Consider the following 13,460-nt stretch of genomic DNA (forward strand, 5'->3'; position numbering starts at 1 on the left):
GTGTGGAGTTTTGAAACTCCCAAATATTCATCTATAATCAGCCCAACAACGAATTTCGATTTACTCACCTGTTATCAGGAGAGACCTCAGTGCTTCATCTTTTAGCCCAGCACCAACCCTGAAAAGTAATTTTTACCGTACTCACCAGTAACCTGACTTTTCTTCCATAGGAAACCATTGACTTTTTATGTGAAATTTCTTCCAAGTGTTGATTTTTGCAAACTACAAATATTCTTTAAAAATCGTACCAAATACCAAAACGTAATTACTTACCAGTTTTAGATAGATGCCCCAGTGCTGAACCTAGGAGTCCAGTACTGGATTACAAAAGTAACGAGAACATACTTTGCCTGCAAATTGATTTTCCTTCCATAGGATAACATTGGCAATTTTAGATAGAAAAGTTTCAACTTTTAAAATACAATAATATTCCTTAAAAATCTCTACTATAACCAAAACGCTTTTACTTAACTGTTTACAGTACATGTCCCTAGACTGAATCCAGGATCCAGTCTGGTGGTTAGAAAAGTAATCTATAAAGTAATTAATTGCATTTAACTGAAAATTCCCATTGAGCTCAATGTTGCATTGTGTTTGAAAATTGTGTTGCCTATTGCAACAAACTGTAACTATTGCATTCAACAAGTCTAATGCCTATTTAAAAAGTATTTAACTGAAGTCACTCATTCTGAGAAAGCATATTTTGATAGCTTGTTGGTTCTGAAATAAAACAACTATATCTTTTGATACAAAACAATTGGCCTGAAGTTCAGTTCTTGAGTGTGTGAGACCATTTGCTGACTGAGTGTGTACAACAAATGTTTTACACTGTCCTCTGATACTGCCTTACTGCTCGACCAAACTACCACTTTAGAGACTAAGGTTATATCTAACTTTAGTCTCTGCCAAACTTCTGGGGACTGTGGACTCTATACACACTGTACCTTACTTTGGTCCAGTATATATCGAGCCACTTTCTCACAATACCCTCCTCTAAGAGCCTTCTTGACCTCCAAGTATGAGGCATGCTTCTGCTGGACCTCCAGGGTGTAGTCAGGGAACATAGAGACCTTGCCATGATTTACCTATAATGCAGCAGTCTGGCCACCGCTGGTCACGCAGGGCGGCCCAGCGCCACCGTCGGGCCGGCACTCAATGTGCTCTTTCCAGAGTGAAGAACTGTGTCAGTGCTCCCGGGGGCCACCACCTCCTTGAATTATGCTTCCAGATACACCACCATGTTTCAGTCCTCAATCCCCTCCGGCAGGCCAAGGATCTGTACACTATTTCGGTGGGTGCGTCGCTCTCAGTCCTCCGCTCGGCGCTCCAGGGTCCAGACCCTGCTAGTGAATTCCTCCACCTGCTGCGAAAGGGCTTAATGCGCAGGTGATAGGTCCTCGAGGTCCGATTCCACCACGTTCACACTCATTAAGTTTTTGGTGTTCTGCGCGGAGGAGCCCAAGGCCCACTGACACTGTGCTAATGTCCTGGTGGAGAGTGGCTTTCGTAACGGAGATGGCCTTCAGGAATTTAGATAGTTGTTGTTGGATAGGGTTCGATTTGGGCTGGGGCTCAGGGCTGCCCCATGCCTGCTCGTCCTAGTCATCTTCCTGCTCTGGGGTTGCCCCAGCGTGTTTCCCTTGGGGATTACCCATCCCCCGCAGCCACAGCTGTACACTGCTTGTCCGTGGCCTCCAGTCGGCACCATTCACAAGCTCACCCACCAGATCTAGGGGAGTTGCACTTTGGTCCACCAGGCCCATGCTGACATTCAATAGGGAGCTTGCACTCTAGGGTCAAGTGGGAGCAGAGTCCCGCCTAACCCGCAAGAACCAAAAGGCATTGTTCCTGTCCCAAGTGTGATAGGACCTTATGAGTTCAAAAAGAGTCTCTGTTCCCCTAAAGATAGTCTCTCCAAATCCCGGTACTCAGGGCACCATGGGGCTAGTCTTGCAACGTTTGTTGGAGTCTGGTTGCTGGGCTCCCCTTTTCGCAATTCCTGGAATACACTCCAGTTGGGGGCTAGGGTCTCACTCCCTCCTACAGGGCCCCAGGTGCCCACAGTCCCGAAACTCGTGCTCTGCTGTTCAGGGAGGAATACAAACAACCAGGGGAGGCACAGCCAGGTATCCGACAGGGAAGCCAAGAGCAGGACAGTTACCCAGGAGGCTCAGTGAGTCACCCGGAGCCTAGTGTTGCCCCAGGGGGGGGTCACAAACTCCTCCTCCCCCACTCTTAAGAATAGGAGGCATGCAGGTGAGGTCAATGGACAGCCAGGCAAGTGATGGATTCAGTTGCCACAAAGCAGTGTAGCGTTGCTCCAGTGGAGATTAGACCATGCACTGGCTGGGCAGCTACACCATAATGGATTTTACAGAGGTCAGGTAGATACAATCTTAAAAGGGCTCAGCGTCCAAGGCCCTCGTCACCTCCCGATGCTCCAGTGCTCATAACGCCCCACAGTCCCAGACCAAGCATGTAGCCAGTAGGGGCAGGTGGTGGGGGGTAGGAAGCTTAGGGGGACCCAGAACCAACAGAAGTTGACCACCGCCACCATCAGGTACAGGGTGGAGATCCTTCATGCACTCCCCTGCCCAGTCTCTAACTGCAGGCCAGCAACAGTCCAGGCCCCAAGGTAAGGTGACTGCCACACACCAGGCAAGGCGGTAGCCAAAGATGGAGGCCTCCAATCTGAGGCTCGAGCACTGCTCCCCCAAAAGCAGACTAAGCAGCAGGCGCCAGGCTGTTCACCAGGGAGCCCCAGCTAGGGAGCATCAGGGATCCCCTCTATGTCCATTCCCATCGCAGCCGACTCATCAGTTAAGTCCCCTGCATGCAGTGTAACCGGGACGGGCTGTTGCTCAGCCCCCAGGTACTCGCAGCGAGATCCCCCTCCACGGGTCCTCAGGGCTGCAGGCTGTGGGGAGGCAAAGTCAGAAGGCAGCAGCACGCCCTGGCGCAGCCCGCAGTGAACAGGGACCGTCCGACCCCACTGTAGGCAGCATTGTCTCAGGGCTCCCCGGAGGGCTCCTCAGTCCCCAACATGGCACGGCAGCTCCAGGAGTCGAAGGAAGCCAGAGCACCTTCAGAGATCGGGGGCTCCAGAGTCCCCAACAGGGCCAGGACTGCCACGCAAGAGACAGGATAGCAGAGCCGCCCACGCCACCACAGACAACACCGACTTGTTGCAGCAGCTCCCGAACTGTGTACCCGGGTGCATCAGCACACCCCTGGCAGAAGCAGAGCTTGTGAGCCTCACAGGATCCAGACTGCATTAGGCTGGTTCCAGTACTTTAAAAGTTTGACATGAGGCCGTGGGAGTCTGGAGCTGCAACGGAGCACGTCCTACTCCATGCACTACCAGGCCATGCACCACGGTGTCCTACCTCGTTCTTGTTCTCGGCAATCTGCCTCACCTGGCCAAGTTCCTATCACAATGCTGGTCTGAGGGCATCAGGGTATGGTCGCCACGTCCCTGAATACGCCCCCCCATATCAGGCTAATTTATCAGGATAGTCGCTGGGCTGGAGCGGAACTGTCAGCTCACGCGTCCACCATCTTCAATGTCTTGGCACGCCCCTCACCACCCGTACTTAACCAAGGATATATGTGGACACAGCAGGTATCCAATTTATGAGTTGAATAGCCTATTAGGACACTGCAACATTGTCAGTGCCCAAATACCTGCAGACGGGGCCCAGACATATTTGAGTCTCAAATGGGGATGAAGCAACTTCCAATATGCCTCCAGCTGCTCATTATCATAGAATACACCACAGAGACAGTCTTGGGGAAAGGCCCAATGCCCAATAAACAGCAATTCACCTTTTCCCCAGAAAATACCGAAAAAGTTGCATATTTCCTAAAGGATGGAGGGATGTCACCCACACATCCCAACAATGCCACTTTAGGGGTGGCTGGAATCATACATCCACTCAAAGTCTCTAGCCAGTAATGGGCTATGTCCGAAATAGCAAAGACACCTAGCACATTTTGCACCCACAATGAGCCCCAGCGTAGGGATTCTGAAGTAGCGTGCTGTGAGGAGGAATTGTAGATGCATCAAAATAGTTAATTAGGTGAAGGGGCCCCAGTCTGTTTATAACAGAACTCCCATTGCTAAACCGCCTGGGGCAGGTGGATGTCACCAGCCCATTTTGATGGTGCAGGAACAGTGCAGCTTGGCCTCCTTTTGCGTTATGGTATATAATCTGGATAAAGTCTGCCTAGAAGAAAGGCAGGAAAGTATAGCCTCCAACAGGCCAAAAATGGGCAGTGGAGCCAGAAGTATATACAAGGCTCATCAGGTTTCCTAGGGTATAAAATACAGAAGATGTCTAATGTGGTGTGGTCATTGTGTTCCCGTATATGATCGAAGGGGATAAATGTCGCACTAGAGAGAAAGCCACCCAGTTTCTTTAGATAACCAGTTTCAAGTTGAGGATATTCTTCTTAATCCCCAATTCGTGGAAGGTATTGGTGTAATGCAAGGGGTAAGCTGGGGGCAAACATGTTTAAACATGGCTCTGTGTCAGATTCTAACCCAAGCTTAGTTACACAGTGTTTTCTACAGTGTCAATTTCATCTAAGGAACATATGACCATAAGATGCTGTGGGTACATACAATCAGATTCTACAGCTATATGTGGCTAAAAGGATAGGATAGTATTTATAAACTGCACTCATACCCAAGGGTGTCAAGGCTCTAAGCGAACATGGAGGAGAGAGAGCACCAACATCCAGCTAAGAGGCAAATAAGCAGGTCTTCAAAAGTCTCTTGAAGACCGGCAGAGAGTTTGCCTTGGAAATGAAAGGTGGCAAGGAGTTCCAAAGTTTGGCAGCTGCCACAGAGAAAGGAGCAGCCACCCCATTTGGACCGGAGAGATCTGTGAGAAACCAGTTTTTTCAGAGAGGAGGATCTCAAGGTTCTCCCTGGAGTGTACCACAGAAACATAGTTTCTAAGTATGACAAACCATTACTATGCATAGCCTTGAACACCAAATTCAGAATCTTGAAGAAAACGCGCTTCCAGATGGGAAGCCAGTGTAAGGCTTGAATTCCTTCCCTGGCTGACTGCTGCAAGGCTGATTCTTACCATCCCGATGTATCAGAGTATTGTACCACCTGCAGCTTATTCAGGGATCCTGTGCTGATGTTAAGGTACAGAGTGTTGCAGTAGTCCATCCGGGAGGGGACTAGTGCGACGATAGTGGGCCGGTGTAGTTCTGATGGAATACACAGCAGTACTTTCCTCAGGATCTTGAAGAAGTAAAAACAGGTGGTGACTGTACGGTTAACCTGGGCATCAAAGGACAGGCCCTCGTCGAAGATGACCTCCAGATTTTTTGCAGTTTTGACCGGAACAGGAAGGGGACCGCAATCTGCAGGCCACCAGGCATTAGACCAGATGGAATACTGTGGTCCAAAAACTAGCACCTTGGTTTTGTCCGCATTGATTTTCAATTAATTGTCCTTCATCCAGCGTACAATGCTGGACATACATTGATCAAACTTTTACATCAGACAGGACTACAAGGTGTAGTGTAAGAGTGACATGTCATCGATACTGGCAGGCAATATAGTTTGAGTCCTTATTCTAGAAAAGCACAAATTCTGAATTTTAAACGTAACATTATTGTTAGGGGTTCTCTTTCATAATAAGAATTGTTTTCTACCCAAATGAACCCTTTTCACAAGATTATGATGATGAAAGAATAGGCTAAAAAACATATAGCTCTAGCACATATCTTGGTTTGCATGCAGCTCTAGGATGACAGTTAATAGCTCAATGTTCTATATTAGGATTTTGATCTATAAACGACAAGTAACAAAAGGCGCTCTCTTATAGTAGCAGTAACCCACTGACCTATTAACATTATAGGCCATTCGTTATCTGCATGGTAAACATTCTTATCAGCAGGCATTTGAACCCTCTGCACTACCTTAGGATGAGTCAAAACTTGCACTAGAGAAACATCCGGTCTCTTTCCAGGAAGACGATGAACCATTGGCATTATCTTGACATTTTAATTGATGTCTGAAAATTGCTAGATTCTTTGAACGTGGCAACAGGTGCTTTTAAAATGATAATATGCATTTTCAAAAATGACACCTTGCAGTCTCCTTTATGACTTTGAATAGCATGCTGGAGGAATTGTCTGCCAACACTATCTAACCAGTGTGAAAACAGTATTTGGCCTAAAAGAAGGTGTGTTTGTAGTCCCGCAGGAAAAAAAATCTGCTTGGCTTTTTCCCTTGGGCAAGTGTCAGCACACCATTTCCATTCTTGCCTACGGCATTGGCGCTGAGAGCCATGAGCTCTTCCGAAAACCATGGAGCCAAGGGTTTCGCTCTTTTAACAACACCGTTTTTGAATGGAGCAACTATGTCTAAGGCCTCGGTGATCTAATTGCAAAAACTCTCTGCCGTGAGAGGGTGAGCGATGTAATTCCCATCCAAGACTCAGACCAAGCCGGCCTTCCAGTTGGTGACAGTAACCTTGTTCGGTCTCCTGCACCATATTTGTTTTTTGGGGGGGGGGGGGGGGGGGGGGAGAAACCCTTGTTAGCTTTAGTGGAATGAGGGAGAAGGATATTAAACTCGAAAAGCCAATGGTAAACCCAGCTAAGATGCTGGACTGCCTCAATATTAAGATTGTTGTGGTTAACAAAAAATGCCATCCAAGGTGTGGCTGGCCCTATGGGTGGGAGATTGGACAAGTTACTCAAATCCCATGGATGTCATAAGGTTTAGAAGGTGAGCAGAATCATTGTCCGGTTTGTTTTCAAGATGGAAATTGAAATCCCCTATAATAGTGTAGCCGTGGTGACAAAAGGTTTGAGGGTTTGGCCCAGTGTTCCAGACACTTGGCCCTTTGCCCTAAAGGACTGCATACCAGGAGGCCTGAAAAGTTACGGTTTTCGGATAGCTTAATTCCGAACATGGCTGCTTCCAGAAGAGAGCCTGGGGCATCTTCCACAATGCTAAGGGTATATCAAAGGGAGTCCCCTAACCACCAGGGCTAGGCCGCCGCCTCTTCTGTTAGGGCGGTCGCATCTAAGACTAATGTAGCCTGGGGGGACTGTGTCTGCCAAGTCGGGACCCGAGGGATCCTTGGCCCAAGTATCAGTGATAAAAAAGGCAGTCCAGATTGAGTGTCTGGATGGTTAGGGCAATTTTGGTCTTGTGTTTGGTCATTGAGCAAGCGTTTATCAATGCTCCCTTAAATGGGCTGGGTCCGCTTCCACCCTTGGTTTTCAACTCATGAGCCTTTTCTACTCCTGTGGCCGTCCCAGGGAACCCGGGATGGAGGCCCAAAAGGGTGTAGAGAAATGATAGTAGTGTATGCATTGTGCCTTGGCACAAAATACAGCTTAAAATCTGGCACCTGGGCTACACCATGTTCAAAAAGAAGATTCAGTATTTCCCACTTAAATCTCTACTACCCTCCAGACCATATTCGATCTCAGCTTATTAAAGTGCTTTTGGAAGGAGAGAGGAATATTATTGAATAATAAGAGTTTGGGCAAAATCCCCATTTTCACCAGCGTCAAACTACCCACCAACGATAAGAGCAATTTGATCCATCTAGTGATTTGGGCTTCGAACGTAGTGATCTCCACCCCATAGTGGTCTTGCAAAATCATCTGCATGACTCAGCTACTTCAATCACCCAGGTACTTCACAGTGGATGTGTACAATTTTTTAAAGATAGTCCAAGATGCATTAAGATATGGACAAAGGGGAAAACATTACCGGCTTAGCCCCATTGATGGCAATGCTGGAGAGGGCTTCAATCCTCAGAAATTCACAAGTTAGTGATGAGCCATTTAATGTACGGTCCCTGGCATAAACCGTAACATTATCCGCGTAAAGTCAGACTATGAGGCACATGGAAGTGAAGTGGATACCCCTGTCTGCACAAAGCTGATGAAGCCTAGCTGCCAGTTGTTCCTTTGCTATAGCAAACAGGATGGGTGACAGGGGATCCTTGCCGGATGCTCCATGTGATGTTACAGGGTGATATCAAACCATTTAGTTGAATACGGGCAGAAGTTTTGTTAGTTAGGAGTTTCACCCATCTTATGAAACTAACACTGAAACAGCACAGCCAGCAGCCTTAAAAGGTACTGCCACAAAAGCATTCAGCCAGGTGTTCAGTTGGTGGAGGAGGAGAGCAGCAATTGTGTTGTGATTGTAGAGAATCCCAGAATAAATTCAGCCAGAAGTATGGCCTAATAATCTTGGGCACCAGGGGATTCTATTCACAAGGATCTTGGCTAGAATGTTAATTAACGAGAGGACGGAAAAGGTCACATTTATCTAGTGTTTATCAGGTTTTGGAATCATGATCGTTCGAACTTCTCTGAGTGGGGCAGTTGGAAGGAAGAGTTCCAGTTTTCTATGCTTCTTCAAACATTGGCAAAAGGGATTGTGTTCATATTTGGGAAAACCCTTTATAAAACTGGACCATTAGCCTGCCCAGGGGCTTTACCACTGAGCATACTGCTACTTACCTAGATTATTTCTTCGTGATTATAGGGTTGTCTAGATAATGGCAGTTAGTATCACCTAAACAGGCTATCTCAATGGCGTCTGAGTGTTGCAAATGCTGAACTGTTTTACGAAACAAGCATCCCAAATAACCACTTGAAGTCTTTGATGAGAGAAAGCACTAGTGATAACTGTTGGTCAGGCACAATAAATCTAATATCTCCAAGCCACGTTTCATCTCTTAATACTAAGTCCTGCATTACCCACAGGGGCCGTGGCCATGTAAATGCTGCATATTTCAGATAAGCACACAATTCTAACAGCACGGGGATGGTCTAGAAGGGTTGTGAGCAGATGTTCACACGGGAGGCCCACAACCCAACATCTTTGGTGGCAAGTCAGTAATCTATTCTAAACTAGATCTGTGTGTATGAAAGGCATGTTCCTTCCCGCATATCCAGATGTCTAGTTCACTGTACGTGAACGTCATTGTTGGCAGCAATAATCTCATGCCACTGCTATGCTGCCATGTGATGAGGCCGCCACTTTGTTCTAGATCTGTCATATACAGTCAAGCACCTTTCTAACTATAATCACGACTCTTCTAGCATAGGAGAAAGAAACTATTTTGCACCCATTTTGGCACGTAATCTGGTCTCTATGTTTTGAGAAAGGTGTGTCTCGTGTACAAGGCCAACGTCTACCTCAGGTCTCTTGAGGTAGGCAAACACCTGCCACGCTCTCCACAGATCATTCAATCCCCGGATGTTCTGGGTCAATCAATCTCATTAGGCACATCTCCTAATTGGGGAATGTCATGATCGACTCACTGAGATAATCTCGGACTCCCCCAACATGTCAGAAGAAGTAAGTAAACTGACCCACTCGCCTCCCACCCAAAAATTACTCCTATCTGAGCCACCCACACACTAATGAAATGTGGGCAAGCCTACTTGGCAGAGGTTACGCAGAAAAACTGGAGAAAAAAAAATTCCATCACTGATTTCTCTCGGAGTGGGGCGCAAAAAAAACCAACCCGTAGTAGGTTGGTAGTTAAAGAGAAACAGAAGTTTAAAGTGCATATAAGTGGTCCTTGGGCTTTTATATGTGATGTGCAGAACTCCGAGTCCCATGTTGTCATCAAGATGGCACATGACATGCCATCAAATGACTCCTCAAAACAGAGGGTGCCGAGCGATCCTCCACACCCTACAATCACACTAGATTAAGGTAGCAGAGCGATGTGTAAGCCTAGAGCCAACAGATAAGGGTGAGCCCCTTGGATTCAGACAATCGCACTGCGGGGTGGTGTCAGAGCCCGCTTGTGGGCCATGCTGGATGTAACCACAGTACACAATGATGCACTAAATACACCTGCACCACAATTTTTATTACCCAGTGCGCTTCATTCAGGGAAATATTTTATGGGGCCATGTGATAAGTCCTCATCCAAAGACAGTGTAACAAACTGCGAAATTTAACTACAATAGGGATCAGCTTAAGACAAGCTACGCATTTCGAATTGAATAACAAACTGATCAAGTTACAATACATTATTATATAGCATATTAAAGCGGTTGGCGCAATTCTCAATTACTGTCAGTAAGTGGACCAGGGAATACTCTTGAATTCTCTTCACAAGCATTGGACAGGTTATTCTGAAAAACATTGTTGGCATGCTAGGGGGTCCGTAATGAAGTGCATGGATGATCATTAAATGGGATTGTTCAAATAGATGGTCTTCTGCAGAGATTGTTTTACAAGGAGGAGCGCTCTACATGCCTCTGCACCGCCATAGTGTTTGGGAATATTGAAATATTATTGCTGCGATCATTGAGATTGAGGCGCTCTCTGAAAAGTCATAGCACTGTGTCTCGTCCTTGAAATTAAATCAGGTGAGCAATAGTTGGGTGAACAGTGGCCCCTGTGGGGAGCGCAAAGGCCCAGGGACTTCAAAGATCACTTCTGGAATCAAGGGGATCCTTTGCCAAGGAGAGGACCTGGAGAAACTGAGGAGGAGTACTGCCCCTTTGCGGCTTGCTGTCTGGGGTTGGCCTGCAGTGGCGGTTTCTGCCAAGGAAAGGACAAGGACTTTGCTGTGTGCCGCGTCCCATGCTTGAGGAAGATCTCCAAGGGCTTGAAATAGAGTTTGCCTCCTGTTAAGAAGTCTCAGAGACACAAAAGACTTCCTGCAACTTTGCTGGTGCTGCTGGACTCTGCCATCTGGGAGTCCTACCCTTTCCTGAGGTGCCTCATGCAGTCAAAAGGCCTCAAAAGTGGGGTTTACAGCTCTTCTGAGCAAGAACCAGCACGAAGCATCGCAAAACCGTGCAGGGCTGCTCGGAACTGACGCAGGGCGACGCAAAGCTGCGCCCTGCCGGGCGAAGTGAAGCCTCGCCGCGCAGCCCCCAGCACTGACGCCGGCAGTCGCGAAGCCTCGCAAAGCGACGCCTCAACACCGGAGTGCAACACATGGCACTTGGGCCCCAAGTCTTCAAGAACACCAGGGCCACAACAACAAATCACCACCCTGCACATTAAGAAATGGGCGCATCACCTCTCCTTCGGTAAGGAACAGGCACATCACCTCCCCCATGCGGCAGTAAGGAACAGATGCATCACCTCCCCTGGAGTAAGGAACCGACGCATCACCTTCCCTGTGGCCTTTTTTGTTTGTGACTGACGCATCCAAGATACTTTGTGTTGAAAGTGTTGCGTCCATAGTTTGCTATGGACAGATCGTTTTTTGCCTTTAAAGGATTACATTTTGATTACAGTATTGTTAATTTTTGTCGTTTTGGTCTTGTTTGGTTTACATAAAGATTACTTATTTTTCTAAACAGGTGTGGTGTCCATTTGTAGTGTTTTCACTCTATTACTGTATGTGTACACAAATGCTTTACACACTGCCTCTGAGATAAGCCAGTCTGTTTGTGCCAAGCTACCAAGGGGGTGAGCAGGGGTTATTTTAGGAGTGTATCCCCCTTACCCCGACTAGGAAGAAGGGTCCCTACTTGGACAAATGTGCAAACCATTGCCAACTAAAGACCTCCATTTCTAACAACGTGGTTAAAATTAAAGTTCGAAGTCTAGCAGGAATGGCGAAAGTAAAAAATTAAGCAACCAAAACAACCACTGGTACCTTCATGAAAGGGCCAAGACGGGTGGCCCAGCCCAGCCTCCTCTGGGTGTGGATGGGCCAGCCCTCGGCTTGGGATTCGCCAGGACATGTCCCATGCTGCAGGAGACTACTGCACTTGATCAGGCCGTAGGAAACAGATGGAATCCTGGCGGCCGAAGTCCACTCCCACCTCAGCCAAAATAACCACTCTGTGCATTTTTTCCAATTTTTCAAAAGGTACCTAACCTTTGTCCAGAGAGGATACTCCAACATTTTGCACCTTTAGTCCAACGAAAGTTACCCTTTTGGTATTGCCCTTGATGCAGCAGAGCAAAGGGGTAACTAAGTGGTTGGGTATGTACACAAAGTAAATATACTAAGGAATTATAAGTGGAACGTTTGCACATTAATAGATAATAGTGTTAATTTAATACTATAAAAAAGTTTAACATCGCTATTCAACAGGTGTCAAATGGCCTCAATGAACAGTTAATGTCAGAGTATGTCTGAAAACAGCACACTGAGGGCACAATCTTTGCAACTCACTGTTATTTAGCATATGGCCACGCACTCACCTGTAAATCTGCTCATAGGAGATGGGAATGTAATCTCCTGGACTCTGGGTGAGAAGCTGCTCGATGGCGCTGTCCAGTTTTGGCCAATAGGTGCTCTTATAATCCTCAACAGTTATGACATTCATCACTGAAAGCGAAATGAGAGGAAAAGCATTTTATCAAAATTTTACAATACACCATTAGAAATCAGCCAGTTGATTTTATTATCATATCAGACCCAGCAGTTCACATTATCTCACTGAACCATAATGTCGACCATTATACCAAACACAGTGTAAGGAATTTCAGTCTGTAGACTGTTCTTTACTAGCTAGAAGGCTTAGTGTGCAATTGTTACCAGTTCACACATGCAAACCTTCGTTATAATTCTCCATTCCCATTCATCATCATCTCAGCCCACAGGTCTCTATACACACTTAGCTAGGAAGAGAGAAAGAGGGTGTGGTGTAGTATGGGGAAGAGTGAGTGAGTGTGTATATATATATATATATATATATATATATATATATATATATATATATATATATATATATATATATATATATATATATATATATATATATATATATATATATATATATATATATATATATATATATATATATATATATATATATATATATATATATATATATATATAGAGAGAAGTAGAACCTAGCTACAAATTAAGGGTGTTTCTGATGCTACATATGCAAGCTTCCATAATCCAACTGAGTTCTTCCATTTGACACTGAAGGATAAACTACAGATTTTCAGAAGAATATTTCTTAGGGCATCTCATGCCTGTACCTATTCTTCTGCAGACACAGGCCTTTCTTTTCCGAAACAACCAGGAACACTAAAAAGCAATCTACCAATCATCCCCCTTTCTTTTGACGAAAAAGAGGGCAGCATGTTAATAGATTTTATTTGTGTTTCATTTGGTATTTGAAAGGATGAATTCTCACGGTTTTCCAAAATCTCTCCCAAATATTCTCTCAGGTGTTACCCACATCCAGAAAACAATGAATTTACTACTATTACTGCTGCTGCTCTTAGACATGAGCAAGCAAGGCAGCACCCCTCTTTAACTAGATCTAGAAAGAGGGGTTAGAAAACATGTTGCTGAAAGGCATGTTGATCCATGTGCTCTAAGAGGAGTCTACCATCATATGTGAAAGTTACAGATGCCCCAAGGCTAAGAACTCTTCTGAATCACTGTACTGCAATTTCTTGATGAAACCTAATCAAGACAATTTTCTTGCACTCCTTATGCACTTAGTCTGTTAGA

The 13,460-nt window shown here is 45.9% G+C and overlaps 1 protein-coding gene across 1 annotated transcript in view; it reads right to left on the reverse strand.

The window, feature by feature from the left end:
• The window catches only part of CACUL1 (CDK2 associated cullin domain 1), a 375,285-nt gene that overhangs the window by 309,760 nt on the left and 52,065 nt on the right, over positions 1–13,460 (reverse strand). Inside the window, exon 2 of the mRNA XM_078643906.1 lies at positions 12,191–12,317. Within this exon, the coding sequence (XP_078500032.1) occupies positions 12,191–12,317 (127 nt within the window). The remainder of the gene's footprint in view (positions 1–12,190; positions 12,318–13,460) is intronic.

The sequence above is a fragment of the Lissotriton helveticus genome, chromosome 5_1, assembly GCF_964261635.1.
Source record: "Lissotriton helveticus chromosome 5_1, aLisHel1.1, whole genome shotgun sequence".
Lineage (NCBI taxonomy): Eukaryota > Metazoa > Chordata > Amphibia > Caudata > Salamandridae > Lissotriton > Lissotriton helveticus.